Source organism: Ochotona princeps, chromosome 15, assembly GCF_030435755.1.
Source record: "Ochotona princeps isolate mOchPri1 chromosome 15, mOchPri1.hap1, whole genome shotgun sequence".
NCBI lineage: Eukaryota > Metazoa > Chordata > Mammalia > Lagomorpha > Ochotonidae > Ochotona > Ochotona princeps.
Window position 1 is genome coordinate 19,584,043 of NC_080846.1, and position 26,730 is coordinate 19,610,772.

General features: G+C 37.9%; 1 protein-coding gene and 1 long non-coding RNA gene across 2 annotated transcripts in view; both read right to left on the minus strand.

The window, feature by feature from the left end:
• The window catches only part of LOC131482070 (uncharacterized), a 345,618-nt gene that overhangs the window by 192,083 nt on the left and 126,805 nt on the right, over positions 1 to 26,730 (minus strand). The gene's annotated exons all lie outside the window — the stretch shown is intronic.
• On the minus strand, positions 21,431 to 22,582 carry LOC101532364 (ADP-ribosylation factor-like protein 4A). Its single transcript, XM_012926345.3, is given in 3 exon segments — positions 21,431 to 22,374; positions 22,377 to 22,435; positions 22,438 to 22,582. Coding segments are annotated over 3 exon segments (588 nt in total). The 5' UTR covers positions 22,478 to 22,582; the 3' UTR covers positions 21,431 to 21,885.

A 26,730-nucleotide genomic window follows, 5' to 3' on the forward strand; every position in this document is an offset into this window, starting at 1 on the left:
ACAGAACTTAAACATACAGTATTCAGCCTTGCCTAGACAGATTTGGCTAGACTCTAAGATTGAACAGGAAACTAAAATGGAAGACACAGTGCTTCTCAGGTGTTATTACAAAAATGATATCTAATTAGAATAGAACCTACATATAAACATGCAGGTGGAAGATACTAAGGCTTTGTGGCCTTTCCCAGGCCACAAGCAAGGATCTGGGTGGGAAGCGGGGCTACCAGGATTAGAACCAGTGACCATATGGGATCCAGGCACATGCAAGGCGAGAACTTTAGCCGCTAGGCAACCACCACAGGTTCCCCACCTTTTTAAAGAGTAATTTATTATCCATTAATCTATATCCTGCTTTTTGACTCTAAATTCCCACTTAATGTGATATTTTCCTAGTCTTGTTTTCCACTGCAAGGTCCCATATCAAGTGTCCCTATATACCTACTCTGATAATCTGGAATAGTTTTCTTTACTATGATTTCACAAGTACCATCAAATATTTTTATAGCACTAATTAATGGGAATGAAAATTTGTTGGGTCAAGAATTCGAGGTAATTCAATGAAATTTTATTTGGGGATCAGGTTTATTTATTTTCTTTTGTCTTTTTTTTTTTTTAAAGATTTATTGATTTTATTACAAAGTCAGATATACAAAGAGAAGGAGAGACAGAGAGGAAGATCTTCCGTCCAATGATTCACTCCCCAAGTGAGCCGTAACGGGCCGGTACGCGCCGATCCGATGCCGGGAACCTGGAACCTCTTCCGGATCTCCCACGCAGATGCAGTGTCCCAAAGCTTTGGGCCGTCCTCGACTGCTTTCCCAGGCCACAAGCAGGGAGCTGGATGGGAAGTGGAGCTGCCGGGATTAGAACCGGCACCCATATGGGATCCCGGGGTGTTCAAGGCGAGGACTTTAGCCGCTAGGCCATGCCACCGGGCCCCTTTCATTGTTTATAGGGCCACATTTTGGTGGTACTGCCCATGTCCCACAGCACAGAACCTGTGAATTAGGCTACCAGAGAAACTGCTTCAAATCCATGACAACACTGAATTTTAGAACTAAGGCAAAGAATTGATAATAACTCTAGAAATAAAACATAAAATGTTCAATACATCGTTATCTATAATAGCTCAGAAATTTCACTCATTAAAATGTCTAGTACGCTATATAACCATAAAACTTCCTAGTACACATTTAAAATGATGCATTTTTTCATAAATTTTGTAGGTAATTCTTGGTAAGACATTACCTGAGAAAACTGGCTAGTAAATGGAAACACAGGACCGCTGAGTTCAATTTTAAACCACAACATATGTAACTGATGTGACTGAATAACTCAATTTATGTGCATCTTTGCTTACTTACCTATGAGGTCAGTACACATCATACAGTGCCAACCAAGACATTTGTGAGAATTAAGGAAAGGCACTAATAATCATTGTGTCAGAATAACAAGCATAACTCAGAAGAGTGCTCCACAGAGCGGCCTATGGGGCACTATAAAATTAAAATATCTTCATGAAAAAGAATCCCACCAGGGATGGCTGTTCAGAAAACAGGGCATCAAATACAAAAGAAGCAGTGTCGTCAGACATGGGCACTGGATTTCAGAATACCTTTTATCACAAACACACAGTACAAAGCATTATTCCCCCTGTTCTCAGAAGCTGGCATTATTCCGGGCACAAAGCTCAAAAGGAAAAATAGCCATGTTCCTGTTCCTGACAATCCAACTTTAGGTCCAAGGGAATCATTCCCCCAGGCCACTTAGAAAAACGAAGCATCTGCTCTCTGGACTGTGACAGTTTGTACCTTGTGCCATGGCTGAAGAATTTGCAAGCAGACTTAGGTTGAATTTAAGCAATATGGGAGCTGGAACTGGGGGCAGGTCAGGCAGAGCCAGGCTACAGCACCACTGGCAAATGCCGAGTTGAGGCAGGCTGTGCCAGACTGGGTTATAGTACCCAGAAATGAAGGGGAGCGGGGTGGAGCGAGAGGTGTAGAGATTTGTTATTTGTGGAGATCTGCCCCCCAAAACAGACGACCAGATGTCCAAGGGACACCGAATCTCACATGTTCTCATCTGTTGAGACTGCGAACCACCTTGTTGACACAGCATGCCTGGGGAGCTGGGAGAAGTCTTCATTATCATCTTCCTCTCCCTTTAGTCATTGTGGCCTGAAAGTATCTGAGTACAAATAAAGTTTTGTCAGATTCCTTTTCTAGTTAGATCTGATTGTTTACTGGTGTTGATTCCTGTAACTCATGTTTGTTCATACGGGTGGTTGCAACCTGGGAATTGTTCCCCTAATCCTTTGTGATCTATCACCAGAAGTAGCTTGCATGCTCTTGTTTGGTTAACTCACAACTTTTATCAGCCTGCTTGCTTTGCAAAAAGTTGGTATAAGTTGCCCTAGAAAACTTCAATAAAGTGTGCATTGATTCATCTGGCCTTTGTATCCCCTGTGTCTCAAATTTCTTCTCAGTGCAGACATCACACCTGGAGTCCTGTTCCCACTAGAGGAACCCCCAAAAGGGAGGGAGCAATGTCAGCCCAGTAGGGGGCGCTGCAGGGGAATCCCCTTTTGGGCCACTGCTCCCACTGGTGAGCTTGAGTGCTGGAACCAGAGGCAGCCCAGGCTGGGCATTTGAGCTGGGTTAGGGGGAGAGCTGGCAGATGCTGGCACTGGATGCTAACTGAATGTATCCCCTGGGGCAGGCATAGGCCAGAGAAGATTCAGGCTGGTTGGGTTTTGTCACAGCATCAGCTGACAAATGCTGGGACAGGGGGCAAGTCCTGTCAGGCAAGGCTGCAGAACCACTTGGTGAGTGCATACTCCAGGGCTGGGAATGGGCCTGTTAGGGAAACTGTGGGCATTTCTGTGGTGGGCTGCAACTCGGACTGGTAAGCATGAGAATCAGGGCTAGGGTCAGGTCTGTCTAGATGGGCAGCAGCACCCACTGGCATGAGTATGGACTGGATAGTGGGGTCGGTTGGGTTGAGTTAAGTTTCAACACCCATTGATATATATGAAAACTGAAAGGGATGCAGGACAGACTTGGCCAATCTGCTACATAAACTGACAATCATAAGAACCAAGTCTGGGACCAGGCCCAGTAGGGGTGATTGGGGTCATGCCAACTAGGCTGAGGTCCAACTGGTGAACATCAGAGCCCAGTGTGTGGTAGATAATGCTAGGCTGGACCACAGCATCCATTGGTTTGTGTAAGTTAGTGGCAAATAAGATAGCTAAGAACATCACGTAGAAGCTGGAAGGTGGTAACTACTGCCTTCACTATGGTCCAAGAGATAAAAGACCATGTGCAAGATTCTAAAACATCCACTGTTTGTTTCTGATGGCACGTATACAGTAACAATTCCAATTAATTCATTAATTGGAGCAAAGATATAAGTATGAAATGACTTTGTATTATCACCTCACAATTTTTTTTGCGAATTTAAAACTGTTTTGCAATAAATTATTTTCCTAACACTCTGGACAATAGTCAAAATGACCCAGCGTAAGATCCATTAGAAAAGAACCAGGTAAAAATGTCAAAGGCTCATTGGGCTCTAATTGTCTGATGAGTAGCAAATGTAATGTTTTATGATCCTAAACTGGCACCTGAGCTGCAAAGGAAAGGCTCACTTCAAAGCTCCAAAGCAAGGCAAAAGCAACACCTGTATCCACCATCAGAAGGGTGTGTGACCTGGCTGTCACCTGCTGAAGGCTGCGGGAACAAAAGGGTAACAGATATGCCCGCGCAGCTCAGCGGAATTTGGTGCTTTCCTCCTTCGCACAGCACTTCAGCTCCAACAGCACCACATTTCTAGGTACTGTTATCCCAGGCTCCGTGAAAACAGTGCCTGCATCCAACCTCATGACACAAAGAAATTAATTGTGTAGCTCTAGAGAAACCATTAAACTTCTCTTTGCCTCAGTGTCCCCAGGTGTAAAATAGGTAACATAAATAATAATTATTATATGATAATGCAACATAATCTAAAAAATCTTAACATAGTAGCTGCTGAATGACAGACCCTCATAAATGTTAATTATTCATACTGAGGGATTGGGAGAGGTGAAGGGGATGAATTAGGCAAACTTCTCAATTATTTCAATGCCTCAGCTTCCTCAACAAAAACAGAGGTTATTATCTACATTGTAGAGTTGATGTAAACAATAATTAACATAGCATTGTAGAAGCTCAAAAATGTTAGGGACACATTTTTAAAAAATGTAGGTTGAATTACATATTTTAGCTTTTTTATGGTGAGATAAATCTCTTCAGAAAGACAGTGATTTCAACAGTTTATAAGATGATTGCTAAACTTTCAAACAGACATCCAAATATTGATTGTCTTATCCTAAGCCTGCTAAGGTTGAGTGACTAGTTGGAGTGTTGCTGAATCATTTTGGTAATTTCAAAGTAGTATTTAAATGAGACTTGCCAAAATCACAATTATATTTTACAAGACTAGTGTTTCTTAACATCCATTTCCAATTACATCCAGTGGGGAGTATTTTAAAAAACACCAGTGTCTAGATCCTACCTTTCCTAACCTTCTGGATTCTAATTTTATTGGTTCATGGATCTGGAATTTCTGTCTTAACAACATAATTGATTAAGAATTGCCTGGCCTGAGGACGTGGCAGCACAGTAGCTCAACAGGCTAACCCTGCACATGCAAGCACTTGCATCCCACATGGATGACAGTTTGTGTTCCAGCTACGCCACTCCCAATCTAGCCTGTGAAAGCAGCAGAGGATGGCCCAAAGCGTTTGGACCCTGCACCTATGTCAGAGACCTGAAGAAGCTCCTGGCTACTAGCTTTGGGTAAACTCAGTTCTGTCTATTGTGGCTATTTGGGTGGTGGTGGAAAATCTTCTCTTTGTCTCTTCTCTCTCTCTAAAAAAAAAACAATCTACCTTACCAATAAATAATAATAATAATAATAATAATAATAAATCTGAAGAAATAAAGAATTACCTGAAGATTTGGAATTAGAAGATTAAAGATTCTTAAAATTAGCCACCGTTGATTGTTTGGATGATTTATTAAAACACACATTACCATTCCCCACCTCAAGAGAGTTTTTGGAAGATTTACTTAGCCACGTGAGTAGCACAGCAAGAGAGAAAGAGAGGAGGAAGTGACCCCACACTGTGGTGGCGGAGGCCCAGCCCCTTGCACCAGCTTCCTCTGCCTTCCTGACACTGTTAGCAAGAAGATGGCTCAGAAGCAAAGAAGCCACAGCTCAAACTAGCACTTTGATATGGGGTGTGATCACTCCAAATGGAAGTCGAAAGCGAGCTCCACAACACTGGCCCCAAAACAAACTTTCTGTGTTCACCCTATATGTGGGGTGAGACCCAGTACGTCAAATTTCCAACTGACTTCCAGTTATGCTGAGGTTGTTGACTCAGAGACCTGTAGCTCAGACTACAGAACTGAGCTAATGGCTATCACACACTTATAATTGTTAGAATGCTTTAAAAGCTGTGGACAGACAATATTGGCATTCTAAAGTCTGTATAAAGTTTGTGTTTTGTGTGTAGATAAATGTGTGCTCATGTGTGTGCATGCATATATATGAACAATGTGCTTGAAACAATTTGAGAAAAAGTGAAATTAAAAGTTATTTTGATGCAAAAATTGAAATCCACATGTAGTCTTTTCATCATACATATTCTCCATGAATATTTTGAATACTTCTTTTCATACTCAAAATATTGCTTAACATTTCACACACTTTACAATTTCATTGACAATCACTGACATTAATCCATTAAACTTCAAGTTGTCCAAATAAATTATGTAACTATAATCTATGCCTTTAGTTCAAAGACAAAATGTCATCATTATTCTTTAAGAAAAAGATTTATGTTGTGAGTCAAAAGGTATTAGACTAGCAATGGGAAATTACTAAAAGAAATATAGTAGTTCAAAGTCACAAAATGTGATTTGAACTTTGAAAATTATTGTTACTGTAGATTAGTTTTCTGCATTTATTTTCTCATCTAATTGACTCTACTTTAGCACACAGAAAAAGCTTAAACTTGTCACTTTGTAACTTTAATCAAACCCTCAATGTTTCATAGGTATTGTTATTATAAGCAATTCCACAATACTATTTTTATTCATTCTATTATTATTTTATGATGGTTACTGAGAATTAAGTGTCTTGTGCATCATGCTAGAAATAACACAGTGACTTAAACAGACATTGATCTGTCAGGGGACTTAATTTGTGAATGATTTCTTGCCTGAAATGGCTTTTGGTTTCTAAAACTTTTTTCATTGTATTTTGAAACTTCTTTGAACACGATGTCCTTTAAAGAAATATTTCAAAGGATTTGTATTACAATATATTTTGATGTTAGTGGTAAATAGAATTTGAACATGTTAGTAACAAATGGTAACTTCAGTGTGTAAGGAACACACGATAGATCATATATTATAAAGACGTGCAATATATTTCAGATTTTAATGCTAAATAAATGCTACATTGTATTCTATGAAAAGGAAATATGTTATTTTATGAATTCAAAATTTGTGATGTTGAATTATATTTTGCAGTATCATAGCAAATACAATAAAGTAAAGGATTTAAAGATAATTTGATATACATAGGAGTGAAACAGTAATAAAGTTTGGTATGTTCAGTGAAACATAATTACATAAAGAAACGCACCTGCTGCTGTAGTGTTAATTAGGTAGTCATGTTCTGCATGTCCCTGTTACCTTCGCTTCACAGAGCTAAAGGAATTGCTGCTTTTGAACTAGATAAATGATTCTTTGTTCATTTAACTTTTAATTTTCTTCTAACAGTGCCTAGTTCCAATATTACAAACCACTGTCATCTGGTATTCTTTTATTTCTTTTTTTAACTTTATGAGGAACAAAAAAATTCACCTCTTGCCAGCTTTATATATCATCTTAGTTAAACCTGATTAAGTCATTCAAAAGCAAACAAGATTACAGCAAGCATTTTCAGGAATTCCATATTAGATAAAAGCGCTTGTTTTCATTTAAATTATTGCTATGGTCCTATGTGATATAGAGCAGATTCAGGCTTATTTTCTGTTCTCAAAAGAATGCCTGTCATACAGCAGGATAAAGTCATTTTTTTTACTTAATTTTTGTGTTTTTAAAATATTTTTACTGAATTAATTTACATTTAATACAAGTATGGATTCATGCTTTCACAAATGTAAGAGACATAATTCTCCCTTTACAAGTGATAAAAGGAATTTACCATCCCTCCTTCTTCTTACAGCATTAAGTTAGAAAATTGTATCATCACATCTTTCTTTTTAAAAAATATTCATTCCTTTCATCAGTATCAAATAGTGCAATAGAAGTACTGAAATACAAATCGTTGAGTTTAAACAACAAAATTAATAAAATGTTATCAGTATTATCTCTCTCCAACATACATATTTGCTTTTGAAGAGTATTTGTCAGCTGTATGGTCCAAGAATGTCTATTTCAAAAATCTAAAGTCGAAGTCTTTGACTATAAACAAGGAAGGGAACTCTCTCTAACACTTTCTGTGAAAGGGTAGTAGGCTAATTTCAGAGGATACTTGCTCCAGGGTACAAAATTACCTCCCATCACAAGAGAAATTTGTTTTTGCTCTGAGTTAAATCAACTGTCTATCACTCAATTGGCCACCACAATTACCAAATAAGAATGCACTGTGTGTGCAAATGATACTGCCCTGTCCTCTTTTGAAAGTATATTAGTCTTGAAAATATGTACATAAGGCTTAGGTCTTCTGGTTATATAATAGAATGATACCTGTTTTCAAGTTTCTATTCCTTTAGAGAATGGATTGCTGGGAACTCCTCTTTAAACGACACTAATAGGATTCTAAAATGGCCTTGAGACCAAAATAAAAGTGAAAGTAGAGTATTAAAAAGACAATGGAAGTTTTCCAAAAGCCATGCTTATTTTCATCCTGAGCCATATCCTTTACCTTTCTTTCAAATATGTCTTTTTCCTATGGTCTACTTAAACCAAATCCTTCAGTGATTTCCTGTTTCTACCATTGTACTTTATCATATCTGCTGTTTTCAACAAACTATTCTCTCCCATGTCCAAACACTAAAATAATATCTTAGTGCTATTTTATTATAAAATTTATTTTATATATATATATATATATATGTTAGCATGCGCATATGGTTTATACTCCCTGTGATACTACAATGGTTGTAGAATCAACATCTATCTCCCTCAGAAAAATAAGAGATAAAAATAAAACGAAATATTTAGTTCCACAAATCATGTAAGCAATGCCTCTGCATCTATCTCCCTCAGAAAAATAAGAGATAAAAATAAAACAAAATATTTAGTTCCACAAATCATGTAAGCAATGCCTCTGCTGATATCCCCCACACATTTTCTTTTCTAATTCAAGCACAGTGGAAGCATGGGAGAATAATGTTACAATTACTTTTATTTAACATATCATATTCAAATATGCATACTACCTAAAAGTCATTAAATGCACCTTGCACATTTTCATTTAATGTGCTTTACAACTTGATGGTAGGAAGTAACTAAGCTTCTCTTGTATGTTTATCATCATGCTCAATATTTATGATCCATGATGGATCTATTACCAAAGCCAAAGCAATTCTGTTGAAATCACTGTAAATTATGAAGGTCATTTGTCAATATATCAAATTAAATTTAAAACTATGGTTTGATCTACCTAACACTGTAAATGGGTAGGAAGGGCCACAATGATATGGTGTTTTATTGAATTGCTTGAAGTTAATTTATTTCTGCCATTCAAATGTGCTCTTCTTCATGAATGTAAACAAGGAAGTCAATGTTTAGGGTAAAGTGTAAGTGCCCTGATTCCTCCAAAGACTGCAGAGATTATAGGCCTTTAACTTGAAAGATTTCCAGAGAGTGAATGAGAGAATTTTTGAAGATAATGTCTAAAAACTGTTTTTGCAAATATTAAATCCATTGATGAGAGATTCAAACTGAAAGCACCACCACAAAATATTATAACCTCCAGAAACCATTTTTACTGCTAATAAGAAGGGAGTCTAGTTAGAGGGATGACTCATAAAAAAGCAAGATGCTTATCTCAACACTAATGATTAATGAATAATATTAATCTTAGTGAGATACTGTATCCTAATCCATTCAAAGGTTGTGAAATCAAAACATTATGGTTTAAAAATGTTTTATGTAGGAAAGAGTGGAGGGAGATTTCCAGGGAATGCTAGTTTACAAAGTATACACATAAACATTTGGTATCCCGCTTCATCTCCGCCACCGCACCACCCTCCAAAGGAAACAGTCTGCCGAACGAAAAACCTCTTAACATTCACTATGAAAACTGACAAAGATATAAAAATGCTAAGGTCAGTAATGTTTTGCTAAAGAGAAAACATAAAAAAACAAATGAACTCTGAATCATGTTTTATTCTTTTTTTAAGAGTTTCATTTTAGGAGCTCTAGACTACAAATGAATGCACTGGATGTATAGAAATCAAGGACCAGAGGGTGCAGCAGGCTCTGGGTTCCAGCTAAAGGCAGTTTAGGTTTTGAAGAGAAACATGATGTGAGAGTGATACTGGAAACAGAGTAGATAGACTCCCAAGTACAAACATTTTTGCATGCTTCAGTCAGTTACAATCAAGTTCTGTTTGATATAAAGAGCCACACCACACAAAGGGCCCAACAACAGTGAAAGCAGGGGTGACGGGCACCTAGTCAGTAGAAAGGTGTAGTTAATTAAAGGAATATTGTGGTCCAGTAATATTAGATACGGAACTATGATGGTAGTTTAAATCATGACAAATTCAGGTTTATCAATAAGGAAAGGTTAGAACAGACCAGAAAAAGTCAGCTTGGACTCACATATACCTTACCAGGTAGGACACATAGATTAGTTACTCCTCACTAAGGTATTGAAGATTTTTCTGCACACCCCTCCTAAAACTGTTCTGTGCCTCGATTGTTAACATATGCCTTGTTAGAGGTATAAGCCTGTTTGGACTATCCTAAAATTCGCCAAAGTCAGTAAAATCATGCTTCAATGCTATAAGCTGCTAAATATAAAAAAAAAATAGACACGAAAAAGCTGAACAGTACCCTATAACCACTTTAAGGTGTGTAGCAGCCGGTTGTGTATAAACTAAACTTGAAATGTCAATGAAGTAGTCACAGGAGGTGGTCAAGAACTTGCATTTTCTAACATATTGGTGACTCAATACCATGTCAATTAACTCCATAATGTTGTAAATTGTTGTTAATGTTATGTTGTGGCTCTTCAATGGAGAGGATAATATTCTGCCAGCTCTACTTTCAGACCACGGATGGTCTGCCCAAGAAACTGTTGAACTTATCTGGACAATAAGAGGCTGAACTCTATGCATGGTACATGCTCGCAATGAAGGAATCATGACTGGATATGAACTGTAACACTGCAACACTGTGGAGGAATCCAACCTGGAGGGAGGGCATAGGAGGAGTTGGGGGAACCCCAGAGCCTATGAAACTATGTCATAAAATGAAATTTTAAAAAAATCATGACAAAAGACAGGTTTATCATGACTGGCATAACTTATCTCTGTGGCAGATTTAACTCAAAAACATGGCTATGAACAGTAAATCAGACAGATGAGGAAAAAAATCACACCATCAGGCCTTTTTGCCAGCAGTTAAGCACTGGTTACAATGCCTGCGTCCCACATGGAAGCAAACAGACGCAACGCCTGGCTCTGGTCCCTGAATTCCAGCTGCCAGACCTGCATACCCCATGAGGCAGTAGAAATGGTACCAAGGGTTATGTATCTGTTAACCATGTGGAAGATCTAAATTCCTGGAGATCAACCTTGATTTTCTGGCTCTTCCAAGCCTTTCATGTGTGACTCAGAGGTTTAGGGCACATTCACTCTCTCTCTCTCCTCTCTCAAACAATTTTTAAAATTTGTCCACTTGCATTCAATAGCTGATTGCATAGTTCAATTAAAGATTTCTAAGAAAGAAGGCTTACTAAAAATAGGATTATCATAGTGAATAAAGGAAAGAGTTGAATAAACAAATTCATTAACATATTGTGAAATGGCATGACTACAGATACACATAACAGAAAAAGGATTCACAAATTATAAAATTCATATCTTCCTTAGAAGGGAGTGATACACTGGCCTTACAGGCTTCTAATCACCTGTTTGACCCAAGGAGTCATTGGTTTCCCCAATAGATAAGAAACTCAGTGAACAGTATTGTCCCGGAGTGATTTGAATGGGGAATTTCTGGTCTGAGCAGAGTGTAATTGCTACATTCACCTAACTCCCAGACAACTGCAGCCACCTGGCCATCACAAATTCCTTAAAAGGCGTGGCATCACTGACCAATCAAAGGAAGATCATGAATTCCACTGACAAACCAGGAACTTGGACACAGATGATCACATACCTCCCTGCCCCAATTTCAACGGATAAGAACCTTCACTCCTAACTCGTCAGGAAGCCCAGGAATTAAGCAATAGCTGCCCAGTTCCTTGCTCGGAGCTTTGCCATAAGCGTGAAGTTTCACCACTCTGGTGTCAGTGGTTGCCTTTCTGCATATCTGATGAGCAGACCCAGTTGGAAGGTTCTATAACTATGCCGCCAACCAATTTGCGGTGTTATTCAGCAACAGTATTCAAACACTAGCCTGAATGCTTGTTTCAGGATTCTCAGTAATTTTCATTTCAATGTGATACTAATACAAAGAGAACAAATTCAATGTTATCTATATATACAATTCTAAAAATATACTAGCAAGGAATTAGTTGGGCTAATAAGCACATAGGGCCAGATCCTGGAGGAAGGAGGAAATGGGGGGGTGTCTTTAAAAGTGTAAAAGATTCTTCTTTCTCCCAAAAAGCTTTAGATAGCAGAATTAAGATGCAACCTCCCTCTGAGTTTCTAGTTTCATGAGAGTAGCAACTGATAGGCAGGTTTTGGAATGCAATTCCCACTCCACTGAGTTTCCAGTTTTATCAGGCAAATAGCAAGGAAGCAAAAGTGTTAAAGATTTCAGCTTATCGTAAGAACAGAAAGAAAGTACCAATCACACCCTTGTAATGGAGTTTTTGAGTTAAGTTAGACAAGATTATCATTCTGGCTCTTAGATGAGTTTTGTCCCCCACCCTCTGTTAAATGCTGTTCTATTTCTCCCCACCTCTCCACCCCTAAAAATGTACTTAAAAGACTACTTCAACCGGATTTCTTTGTCTTTTTCCTTTCTTAAAACCCCCATCCTGCAGAAAGAGGCTTCCGACTTTAATAAATCTTGCTTTTGTTCACTGCGTTTTCCATATAAAATTCTTCACTCGTGTGAGACAAGAACAGAAATGGCCTCTGTGAGGGGTAGGCAGCTAGTTCAGGGTAACCAGCTTGGAAGCCTCTCCCCTCCACCCCCACCTATGTGGTCCCTTCTGTCCTGCTGTGATGCTTCCTTTGCTGTTGTAGCACTCTGACTTTTGCCCTCCCCAGCACCTGCTTGCATTCTGGTTTCCCATAAATGAATAGATCATACAGAAGACTAAATCACTGAACTCAAAGTCAGGTATTTGAAGACACACAATTGAAGAAGAAAAATAATCAAGAGAAGTGCAAAAAAAGTTCATGGACAGTAGGGGATAGCTTTTAAAAAAACAAATACATGAATTATTAGAATTCAAGAGGGGCTGAAAATGCCAAAGGAATACAGACTATTATTGAAGAGTTCACAGTGAATATCCCAAACCTAGAAAAAGAATTATTCCAGTACAGCAAGTTCAGAGGCAAACAATCGGAACGAAATGACCACATCTACACCAAGACACACTCAAACTTTCCAATGCTGAAGACAAAGAGCATTCTCGAAGCTGCGATGGAAAATAAAATAACATATAGGGGTTTCAACTTTCTGACTGCGCACTTGTAAGACTTTTATAGAACAAACAGAAGGGAAAATGTTCTAAATAAGAATACTGCTTCCAGAAAAGCTATTCTTAAGGTATGAAGAGATAAAGACATTCCCAAACAGAAGTAGAGATAATTTATCAACATTAAACTCATGCCATACAAAAATGCTAAAGTGAGTTCTTAAGAGTAAAAGAGATGAAAATCAGAAGTAAATATAAAAAACTAAGAAATGTGTGGGAGGAGTAATTATACAAATTCAAGTTTATCTAATATTTCTTAAGATTTATTTTATTTACTTGAAGATAAAGGGAGAGAAAGAGAGTATAATCTTCCATTTCTTTTTTATGAATATTTTGATAGCTTTGTTGAGGTATAATTAATGCATGGCAAGTCATATATATTTACAAGGAACTATTTTATTTAGTCAGTGTTAATACATGTCATACACTGCATGTCCCTTTGTGGCACTGTGTATGCATAGCCACAACAATCCTTAAGTCCAACCACATAAAAATCAATCATACAAGCAGACCTCAATTTCTTTTGTTGTTGTTGTTTGTTTGTTTTTCCTAAAGATCAGTTTCTGCACTCTGACTACCTATCTGATAATAGCTAGGTTATTAGTTTTCTCTTATCATGTAAATACAACTATATTTTTCAACTTTAGCTAACAAAGTGAACAAAACTTTAATTATTCAAAGTGCTGCAATCCAGTTTTATTGGCAGGACACAGTAAAGAGCATTTGTACCAGCACTATGAAACAGGATGTGGGCTTCCCATGCTCTTAACCCTCTGTACCATGACTCTCACCCCGAATGCTAGAGATTTAAGAAGCCAATTCAGTGCCACATGGAGGTGGTGAGACTGCACAATCTTGTCATTTTCTTGACTGTAAGAGTGTGGAAGTGAACCTCCAAACCACTTCATTAGATGCCTGAGGATCCCAGAACTCATACACTCACAGCAGACTGAGAGTGCTAGCAGAGAGCCAGCTTCTTCCGTGGGACTATGATTACCTTGCTGGCCAAGCATGGCTGGGAATGAGCAGCGCCTCCTGTGTCTCCTTTCTCTTTGGTTGTTTGCAGCCAAGCATATCCCCTTCCTCAGTTAATTGGTTTGATAGAATCTGTTCCTGAAACACATGTTTACTCCTTTGCTGCAATGGTAATTGTTAACTTCATTTCCTTGTTGGCTAAGTAGAAGGAAATATGCCCAAACTTCCTTAATTCATGGTATGGATATGTTAAAAATATATAATTATTGTTCTGGATATTTTTAATCTGTAGCCAATCTAACATGAGCAATTTCTTCAGCTACACAATTAAGAGGAAAAGTTTGATTTCTAGCTAACCTCTTTTGGATGGTAATCTCAGTATGCAAACGATACTGTTTTCAATAGCTGTCTAAACAGAAACATTCTGTTTTATAATCAGAACAATCAAATATTTTAAAAATCTAATACAAGCTGAAACTCTGTAAGGTGATAATGGATGTCTTTACAGGTTCATCTCATTATCTTGAATATTTTCCTAAATTTTGCCCAACTTGTTTTAAGAGGCAGAATTAAAAGATGCTCAAAATAACTGCAACCTAACAGCCTGACAAGTTTAATTTAATTAACTATAATAATATAAGATGCATTATTTTTCCTGTTAATTATCTTTGATTTTTCATTGAAACAGCCATAACATGGTACTGGGAACAATGTCTTATATTTGCATAATGCTTCACAATTTATTACAGAGTCCTCATATCTTTTTTCGTCTTTCCCATAATTACATGAAGTAGCTATCATCTCCATTTTAGAGTAAAAGTAAACTGAGTGTCAGTTTAAGGAAAATCCATTGTTCATCTTTTGTTAAGAGATTTATCTAAATTTTATTTGAAAGGTAAATTTACAGAAAAAGAAACACACAGGATGGAGACGGGAGAGACATATTGTCCATCTGCTGATTCACTCTTCAAATGATACAACAGCTGGAGCTGTGCATGTCCAAAGCCAAGAGCCTGGAGCTGCTTCTGGGTCTCCCACACAGGTGCAAGAACCCAAGCACTTGGTCCATGGCCACCTTAAGCTGCTTTCCCGTACATTAGCAAGGAGCTAGAATGGAAGTGCAAAAGCCGAATCTCAAACCAACATCTCTGACAGAGGCAATCTAACTCTCCCTGAACATTAAAGTATTATTCCACATTGTTCTAAACACAACAAACCCTTAAGGGTAGTCTACCTTGGAAAATAAAAAATGAAAGAGCGTAGGAGAAAGGAGAGAAGTATGGTAGAGTGGACTGGAGTGGAATGCAGTGGATTAGAGTGCAATGGAGTGGAGTGAATGGTAGAATAAAAAGTAGCATCACATTTCAACTCAGTCTAACAGAGATTTAAGGACTGATTAACAGATAGTCTATACACTGAGGCTGATGGTATAAATTGTAGTATAACAAAAAGTACTCTCACACGTGTGTAGACATAGCCAGCCAAGTTCAAGAAGAAAATTACTTGAAACAATAAAGATTAGAAGTAGTCTAAATTAAAAAGGTAAACATTTCACTTACATATATGCTATTATATCCCCATGGTGGATACTTTCAATTGTTGAACATCAAAGTAAATAATTTGATAAGGAAAACTTTCCTTGAAATAACTTCAAGTGTAAAAATATTCAGCAAATTATGAAAAGAAGTCATACATTTAACAATAACCAAATACTTGTAAACAAAATGGTTTTCTGCATGCTAGTAAGGTCCAGATCCATAGCACTGATAAGCAGCAGGACGCTCAGATTCAGAAAGCAGAGCCTGGCATCTGCAGCCACTCTTGGTTCTGCTTGGATTGGTGACAGAATTTCTCCTGACATACAAATAAAGCTGATAACATCAAGAGCTCCTCAGGGCTTATCTTCTTGTTCCTTGGTGTGCCAATTTCACAAAACCACAGCACAGTGTAAGTTTCTGAAATTGCTCTTAGCTTCCAGAGAGCAGGAGCTCAGGTGGCATTTTCTGCTCTTGGCTCTTGGTCCCATGTATTTATGCAGTGTTCCGTGTCCCTGGAGCACATTTACAGACCTGCTATGACTTTCCCAGAAAGTTAAACTGATTGACTACATGTCTTCAAACTCCCAATTCAGACCATACTTTTCCACTGTTAGCAGTGGAATTTAGCACTGACAAGAAGGATATAAATGATAAAGTATTTACTATCCCAGCAAAAGTGATGGTTCTTTTGTAACCTTTTACTGAGTCCTAGCTTATGACTTCTACACCTTGAATAGCTTTCTCCAGCAAAAGTATGTTGAGAGATTGGAACATTGGCTGCATAAAAACAAAGATGTTCAAATCTAAAGTGAAAGTGTTTATTGTTGTTGTTTTAAACTCTCATTTTCTGGAAGATATGCATATATTCGCAAGAAGTTTGGGTAGCATCATATACAGTAAGCACTAAAATGAGAGCAATTAAGAAAATTTGTAGTCATATTAAGAGATGATGTATACACAATGAATATAGAAGCTTCAGATTTTAATTTATATGCTCTTATGTGATTATCAAAGAGCTTAAAGTTGAATTTATCCCTAGATTGTCAAGTGTTACCATGTAATAATAATCATTATATATAATTGTTTTCTAAAACAGTATTCTAAAGTGAAAAGGGCTCCTGTAAGTAATTATTACAGGGCATACAATAATAGCCTCCCAAACAAAACAGAAATTAATCACTCTGTGAAAAGAACAGCATAGCCTATTATACTGATCTTGGCTTAGTTTTAATTAGAGTGGTGTTTGAATATCAGCTCCTCGGGTATAAGGGGAAAATGTTTACTTGAGTCTTAACAGCCATTGTTGTCAAAGTGGCCAAAAACAGACAATTAAAAACTATAAAATTGTAATGTTAGGGTAGTACATAATTCATTTTAGGTGTTTAAATGATAGACCTTGTACTGACATTAACAGCATACAGAATGAATATGATTCTTTTTATTTGCTACTTCTCTGGGCAGTAAATGAGACTAGCATCAGACTTTGCAATGGCATTGCTTTTTGTCTGAAGAACTGGAGAACAACCCCCAAAATATTCAAATAAATTAAACATGACCCAAGAATTTTATATTCAGGGAAATTGATTTTCAAATAAAAAAGGCAAAAACTGTTATCAATATGTAAGAATCAAAACAACAACAATTAAAAAAAAAAAACTATTCCCATGGTGACTTTGGAAGAATGTAACAGAGGCAGCCAAATGACAGGACAGATGTTCATACAAAGATGTAGAGCAGGCATTGAATTGTAAAACTACAAGCAAGAGAGATTTAAAAGACAAAAGAACATGTGATGGTAGGCACACAGAATGGATTATGTTGGCGGAGGAGGTACTGTATCATATAGATGATTTATAATCATACTGTAAATATATAGGAAAATCATGTCTAGAATTAGAATATCAATAAATATCTGTCCTGTATCTTCTAGTTCTGTCTACCAAAGCAGCCTAGAAACAGAGATAAATGATGCGATGCAGTGATGAGCAGCCCTAGGGCACAGTTCTTGGTTTTGAAGTACTGTTACAAAACAAGTCAGACCAGGTCTTTTCAGGGAAATACCTCCTTGATCTAGGTCAGGAAGTTCAGCTGTCATAAGCCTGGAACATCTTGTCATTTAAAGCTGCGAACAAGCTACCAACACCAGAATCAGTTCAAAAGGATTCAGGAGGAGTTGGCAGAAACTCCTCCTGGCCAAAGATAGGAAAATTTAAATTTTCTTCATATAGGAAATGCAACAGTTGAAACCTGCTGAACATGCTTCAATGTATTAGCTTACACAATTAATTCAAGGAAAAGAGACAACGGAAAGAAAATAATCCTTGACCTTAAAAATTGTTAAATAAAAGGAAGCCTTTATTTTGCCTTTCCTGTCTTAACTCTACTACTAGATAACCAAATAATCAAGAGCTGCTGAGTTAGTTGATCTTCATTTTTTAATTTCCAGCACTTTAATTTCTACAATTATAAAAGGAAAAAAAAGAACAGCAAGTAGGAAGATGCAAAATAACAATTGTTTTGCAGTGAGCTGCTGTAACTTACAGTGTACTCAAACTATTCTTAGGTAATGAAATTACAAAGAAACGTGGAGAGTGGGGCAGATGTGTTACAGCACATCAGGTTAAGCCACTGCCTGTTACACAAGCATTCTATATCAGAGAGCTTACTGGAGCCCTTGCTACTCTGCTTCTCATCTAGCTCCCTGCCAATGTGTCTGGAAATGCATTAGAGGATGACCTAACCATGAGGGCCCCAATCACAATGTGGAAGATCAAGTGTGCCTTGTTCCATGAACTCAGCCTGGCCTCATCTATTTTTGCAGCCATTCAGGAAGTGAACCAGCACATGAAAAAAATCTCTCTCTTTCTCTCTTTCTCTCTCTCCATCTCTCTTCCATCCCATTCAACCTATTCTCCACCCATCTCCCCGGTTCTTTCTCTCCCTCATTCACCCCAACTTTCAAGTGCATAAATCTTAAAAGGAAATATAAAGAAGCATGTAAACCCAAGAGTGTTTGATTTGGGGATTAGTAGGGATTGTGATTGGAATAGAACGTGTGGTATGATTTCACACCAACAGAATGTTATGGGGCGTGGCTTGTGTGATTGGTACAAGAATACAGAAGCCTGTATTACTTATACAGAAGACATAGCCTAGTTCTACTCCCAGACATTCTTATTTTACTGATGCATCAGGGATGGAGCACTAGACATTTTGCTAGAACTCCATAGGTGCTACTAATGGGAAGATACTGTGTTTTTTCCTGCTCCTACACTACACTGAAACAAATTATATTTGAGCTTGTGAAGCCTATAATGAAGTTGAACTGTTAGATCCAATAAAGCTTTGGTCTCCAATCTTACCTTCTCAAAATCTGATACGTAAAGTAGAATGGTCTTTACCAAGGACATATTTTCTAACTATTAAGTATCTTAGCCAAAACACATTTTAGTTGTTCTTCACCACTAAGAAAGCATCACTACCAAAGACAATGGTGAAGAAAAGAAAATTATACTTCAATCCATATAACAACCCTTAGGTTACATTAGGTTTCTTTAACTGAACATCCTTATTAGTGAGTATTTCTTGTACCATATGAGTTCTGCAGCTCATATTAGCAGGTACAGAAGAAGTCAGTAAAAACTTTCACCTTGTTTGGCATCACCATATTTATACTGTTTCCATTGAGGGTATTTTTACAGTTGATGAACTTCCCTCTTAACATTATTGTCATGTGATGCTATTGTCATGTGACGCAGCAGTCAGAGAGAGCACTGACACTTTCTTAGTAGAATGTCAAGCATCATTTTCTTTTTATTGATGACATAATAAATCTAAATCAATCCCGTTCTGGATATATGGTTACTCTAGATATTTGATTATATGTAGAGATTTCTAAATTTATTTGATCTCATGCATTATCTATTTATAGTAGATTTAGCCCGGAAGCCTCAAAGTTGCATTCAAACTACTGGCGTACGTCATATAAACAGGTCCATTTGCACTATATTTCATCATTTGTTTTACTTTTGTGTTTTTAAAATATTTATTTTACTTGGAAAGTCAGAGTCTTAGAGAGGGAGAGGCAGAGAGAGCTCCTCCATCTTCTCATTCACTCCACGATGGCCACAATGGCTACATTTGGTACCAGGAGCTTTTTCAGGTCTCCCACATGGATTTGAGTCATCCTGTGCTGTTTTCCTGTGCTAGAAACAGGGAGCTACATTGGGAAGTGGAGCAGCCATCTGAGAGCAAACCAGTGCCCCATTGGATGACAAAACTGGTAGGCCAAGGATTAGTCTATTATGTCACCAAAACAGCCATGATGTGTTTCACCTTCTGAATCAGAGATACTAGACAAAAAAAGATGAGATATTTAATTGTTGACCAAATATATATTTCCTTGCAAATATACATTCACTCGATGAAAGCAAATTCATAACGAAACAATACTGGCAGATGGGAATTTTCACAATACTTTCAGAAATTTCTACTCTCAAAAAACAAAAACTAAGGGTAAAAGTAAATTATTTATGAGTAATGATCTCCAAGACTGCCTAGGATAGCACAAGCTCTTCCAGAAAAACCAACGGAAACTTTTTTTTTTCCCCCAGCAAGCTTTATTAACTCATAACGACTGGCTGCATTTGGAGCACACAGGATCTCAGTACCAGAGAAGGGCAAAACAATGACGGGGCCGCCCAGAAAATAACCTTCATCGCCTCTATCAAACAGCAGCAAACCAATTGCTCTATGACCAAATAGCCAAATTCACTCAAGTTGTTACACATCTAATAAAAATAGAAAAAGGAAATATATTAAAAAATCATAAATGTTGTTCTTCTAATTCCTCAAGTAATTTATTGGTAGTTATTATCTATGTTTGTATAAGTATAAACATTCTAAGTGACCAAGACTAGTGCAGGTACAATTACATAAGAAAGCTTTATAGAAAGCTACTTCATTTTGCATGGATAAGAATCAAAGTTCCAAAAACTTGGTTATGCCAATGCACCACAGAAAACAAAAAAGCAAAAAAGAAACCAATCAGGAAAAAAAAAAACTTAGCTAACAAAGTGCATTTCTTGTGGTGACTTGCCAAACACTTGTTGACAACATTTACTTACAGAAAACATCCATGTTAATGGGTTATCCTAGGAAGTCTCTGTAGGTAGGAATTAAAGACCTTTGATCTAGTTAGCATCACAATGTAAACAGCACCAGAGTTTTCAGACAGCTCTGTCACTTTCTTCTCATTTTCCATCATCATAATTCTTATCTACAGTAATAGCATCCTTCCTTTCCATAATCCAGTCTGGAAAGCCCATGGAACACCACTTGGTTTGTAAACAAAACATTAAAGCTCAGAAATACAGATCCGGTGTCTTTTCCATTTTCATTTCATAATGTATCACGTGTTGTTTATAAAGCTTTTGTTCCTTCCAAAATACTACAAAAACACATGAAAACTGCATCTGCTTTCAGGCAGCAAGTATTAATACAACATATATCCTCCAACTGGACCAATTTTGAGATCACATATGGTAATTAGCCTTTTGGCTGATTCATCAACTGATTTCTTCATAAACCCTTACATATATCCAACCATGTACATTTGTGACCACAGAAGTCTACATAACTTATTTATTACATGAGTCAACAATTTTAGGTTTTCCAAGTGAAAGTGCTTCTGACAAACTGTAACAGCCCTACAGCCCCAAAATGTTGTTTTAAACTGTATTAAAAGATGCATAGCTATTTCCAAAGAAACTACACACCAAAACATGCTTAGCCAGGAGAGTTAATTCATGCACCTGAATCCTTTTCATCAAAGTTAGACCAACTTAATATTGTCTAGAATGAAGAGGATGAGATTCCAGAAAATATCAAAAATCATCTGGTCAAAACTTTAGAAAAGCAAATGCTTCCTTTCATTGCTTAGGTTAAGAACTGGTTGGGCCAATGGGATTGATACAAGCATGTATTTTATTAACCTAGTTAACATTTCCATTCATTTGTTTTGCATCTTTCCATAGCCCTGAATGCAATTTCTTGCAAAGCCTTCTCCCAGAAGAACATTAGCACAAAACACTAAGTAGACATTCTTCTCAGTTTTCTTTGACTAATTTCAGGTCAATTTCCACAACTATTTTGTGGTCGGTTTACTATCCTTGCTTGGCTTCCCAAAATGGTAGTACCAAAACATTTGGGGGGAAGGCAGCAAGAGACCACTCTAAGAAGTACTGCATTTATTCATATTCCACAAGGCAACGGAGTTGGGCATCTGATTGTTCAACAAAACAAAGCTTTAAGTAACATCCAGGGCAGGCGGCAAACCAGGCTGTGGACACTTCCATGTGTCCATGTGTCCAAATCAGATCAGGGCAAGCCTGCTCCATATACATACAAGAGGTACTCATAGTCATCTTTTCTTCTTCTGTTGTCGCAACATCTTCCTCCTTTTGAGGATCATCTCGTGCAGTTTCTCAAGTCCTTCCTTTAATCCGTCTCCTATGATGGCACACGTGGGCTGCAGGTACCACGGAGTGGATGAGCTCAGTTCCCCCATCGCTAACAACTTCTCAATTTCCGAAAGTGACAGTGAGTTCCTGTAAGCAACTGTAAGCACAGGGACCCCTTGATTTTCGGATATCCTAGTGATTTTATGAAGTTCAGTTTTCGCCTCCTCCATCCTTTCCACGTCCACGGAGTCCACCACGAACACGATGCCATCTGTGCACCTGGTGTAGGACTTCCACAGTGGCCTTAATTTCTCCTGACCACCTACATCCCAAAAGTGAAAAGTGACAGTCTTGGAGTTTCCCAAGGTTACCTTGATTTTCTCCGTGTTAAATTCTTTCGTGGGTACAGTGTTTACAAATTCATTGAACTGCAGTGGGTACAAGACTGTGTGGTCTTGCCTGCACAGTCCAAGCCCAGGATGACGATGTGGAAGGGCTGGAAGGAGGGCGGCTGGCCAGGATGGAAGTTTGGTCTGAAAATCCATTCCCCATCTCCAGCTGCCGCTCAGTGTCCCGAATGGAAAGGCTCCTTTCTTACTGCTTCAAACTGTCTCTTCCTGGAGAATCTGGCCACCAGACTGTGCGTCCGGTCGCCCCAAAGGCCCGCCGAGGGCTGGCGGGGGCTCCTGCAAGCCCAGGGCGGCAGCGCGGGCGGGCGGGCGGGCGGGCGGATGGCCGCCCTTTCCGCGCTCCAACCAACAGAAACTTAAAAACAAGAGAGACCAGATCTAGCTATAAAAGATATGGGACCAAAAGTATTGACAGCTCTCTTGAGATGTCTGGATTGAACATTCCAGAAAGAAAGGGTTAGCTTCCTAACGGCACAGTTTTATTAGAAACAGCACCAACATGTTAAATGCTTTTATAAAGTTTAATTACTAGTAGAGTTTTCCTTAAATGATAATTTGAAAAGATTTAATAGCATATATACGTATATTTGCTCATGTCAAAGTAAACACAAAACATACTTTAAATGATTTATTTATTTTTATTTAAAGGGCAATGTTTTCAGAGACAGAAGGAAAGAGAGGGTGAGAAGTCTCTATTATCTGCAGTTTCATTCCCTAAAAGGCTTTAAAGACCAGAGGAGTGGATCTGAGCCAGGAGTTTCCTCTGGGTCTCCCAAGTGGGCACAGGGTCCCAAGGACTTGAGCCATCCTCTGCTGCTTTCTCAGTCCATAAACAGGGAGCTGGATTGAAAGTGGAGCAGCCAGGACAGGAACTGGTGCCCATATAGGATGCTTGTACGGCAAGCAGAGGATTAGGGTAATATGCCACCAGCTGGCACCCAAATACATTTTTTTGAAAGATTTATTCATTTTTATCGGCAAGCCAGATATACAGAGAGGAGGAGAGACAGAGAGGAAGATCTTCCATCCAATGTTTCACTCCCCAAGTGAGCCGCAACAGGCCGATGCACGCCAATCCGATGCCGGGAACCAGGAACCAGGAACCTCTTCCAGGTCTCCCACGCAGGTGCAGGGTCCCAATGAATTGGGCCGTCCTTGACTGCTTTCCCAGGCCACAAGCAGGGAGCCAGATGGGAAGTGGAGCTGCCGGGATTAGAACCAGCGCCCATATGGGATCCCGGTGTGTTCAAGGCGAGGACTTTAGCCGCTAGGCCACGCCGCCGGGCCCCCCCCAAATACATTTTAACATTTACTTTCAAACATGGTGCATTTAGTAGTTGGCATGATTTCATTACATTGTCATGCTGCTCTTCACTAATGGTGCAGTACAAACCACTATCTAAACCAGATTCCTTAAATATAACACTGTATGCTCAAGATACCAATTCATATAAATCATCAATTGATCTATTTCAGTACATCATATGGAACTGTGATCACTACTATTGGTTTTAATAATGTATCTTTAATTTCTAGCATGTATTCATTTCTCTAGTTTTGTGATATCTCAGAATATCAGCAAGGAAAACAAGACAAGATGAAAAATTATAGTAAATAGCTGGTAGAAGTGCTAAGGTGAAACTTCAGAATGAAATTAGATTTGTGGATTTTTTTTTCAGATAAATCTAATTGCTAAGACAAATTACAAACAATAATTGATTTATATTTTATTCATTGAAATTAAAATCATTCATTGAAAAGTTTGTGTACTTTATAAATAAGTAAAACTATGAAGTATTAAACCTTTATGCACAGCTGGTCACAAAAGCACATAAAACTAAGTCAGTATTCACTCTACATTTTTTGAAAAATTGTAATTCATATTTCCTATTGTGTTTAAGACAATGTACTAAACATCTGTAAAAATCACTTGAGTTTCTAATTTCTATAGAATGTTTTAATTTATGTACAAATTTTCATGAAATTTATATGCTTAAAATAATTTTAATCTTCCAAAATATTTATTGATCATTATTGAAACTCTAATAATGTTCTTATATTTTTGTGTCTACTAAACCAGGGATGTTCAAAAATATATTAAAATTCACACATATTTAAAACATTTTCAGGAAGTTAAAGCGCAGATTCTCAAACGCACAATTAAATCTTGAAAGAAAAATGTCACTCGACATCTGAAGGGAAAATATCCCATTTCTGAAGGTATTAATTTTCTGAAAACTGACTTCAAATACATTCTGTAATCGTTAAGAGTCCCATTAAATAAACAACAGGTGTTCAGAGATTTAGCTACTTAAGATTTAAAGCACAGTAAGGACCGGAGCCAAATAAGCCTTGGGACTTGACTCATTCCCTGACCATATGAGACTTTCCCCATGGCCAAATTTGCCTTCTGTAGCAAAATTAACCCTCAGCTGAAACAGACTTTTGATAGAACCCCTGTTTCTAAGGTTTAGAATCTTAAGCAGATGGAACTAGTGACAAAAAGTCACATCTAACTCCTGACAACTAAATGCTGTACGTGATTATAAGAATTGTATCTACAAACTCTACTGGATCTGTTAAGCTCTGATTAAAAATTAAAATGAGAAGCATTAAATAAATAAAAGTTGACTGCATCATGTAAAGTGATTAGCTAAGTCCTTTGTATTCACTTTTTTTTAAAAGATTTATTTATTTTATTACAAAGTCAGATATACAGAGAGGAGGAGAGACAGAGAGGAAGATCTTCCATCTGCTAATTCACTCCCCAAGTGAGCCGTAACGGGCCGATGTGCGCCAATCAGATGCCGGGAACCAGGAACCTCTTCCAGGTCTCCCACATGGGTGCAGGGTCCCAATGCATTGGGCCGTCCTCGACTGCTTTCCCAGGCCACAAGCAGGGAGCCAGATGGGAAGTGGAGCTGCCGGGATTAGAACCGGCGCCCTTATGGGATCCCGGTGCGTTCAAGGCGAGGCCTTTAGCCGCTAGGCCACGCCGCCGGGCCCCTTTCTATTCACTTTTATTAAGGCTGTGTCTCTAGCGATTACATTGTCTTCCCTATGCCCAAATTTTAAAATACATTCAGACCACTCACATAAAACAGCACTAGCAACACAGGAGCGTCTATGGAGCTTCTATTCTTTGCCACCTTACATTATATTGCTTTCTACTATACTCCACAGCCATATCCTGGGGCCGTAGACTTGATGCAGTCTCTTAGCATGTGGTTCTTGCACTGAGTGGCTGCCTCATCCATAGGTACACCATTGGAGTTCATCCAAATACATCTTAGGTAGCCAACTCTGTCCACTATACTTGTTTCAAATCTGGAGGCAAGGTAGGGGACATAACTACAGATCCACTGTTAACATGAGTGTAACAGAAATGTGGCATGAATTCTATAATGAAAGAATGTGTTTTGTCAAAAGACAAAGTAGCAATTAAAAAGCATTGCTTTCTTTAAATATGTTAAACATAGTGCATAAAGAGCTAAAAACAGTATATAACAGTATGTAAACAAATGTTGGGTTTCATCTTCCCAAATTTGGCAAACATTCCATGAAGTCTAAAAATCTCATCTTTTATACAGGAAAATGCAAAAATATAAGTTTACTGAGGTAATGTATAATAATACCAAAAGTCATAAATTTACATTTAAATTTTTAGAGAAAGTATTTGTAGAAATGTTATTCATATTTTGCCTTCATATGAAATATAAAACAAGGGAGGATTAAATTTTTGGAGCATTTACAATATTAAAATATAGAAACATAAAACCATGAGATCCTGATTTACTGTGAATATTTCTAACCTGGAATTGTTTCCTACAATATCTCAACTCTTGTATTTCTCTATATATTTAAAATTCTTATTGAAATACTGTTCTACACTGGGAAGACCAAGTAGTTACATAATTTTCTGGGAATTTACATAGAGTAATGTATTTTAATACCTTGATAAAGATTCAGGAATATCAGTCAGACATGAATGTGGGTGGTGTCACTCAGACAATTATGTGGGAAGCATAGATTATAAGTGTCATAGTATTTCAAAGAATTAAGGACTGCATTTAATTCTGTCATAGTCAGAACTTCCAGAAGTCATAGAAGGGGAATATTTTAATCTTCACTTGAAAAATGATTTTAGATAAGAAATAGTTTCTCCCAAATTTGAGTTGAACACATGGGTCTAGAAGACGGTGAAGAATGGCAAGGTTTTTCATTTGCCAATCGCATTTCATTTACTCTCTATTTGGGGTAGTTTGGTACAACAGGCAAGATGGCAAGAAGACCATTTCCTATCACAGTAAGATCCCAGGCAGTAGCTGCAGCTTCCCCGTTCAGATCCTGTCTGCTGGTGACGTTTGGAGTCCTGGATCCCTATCTGGCCCGGGC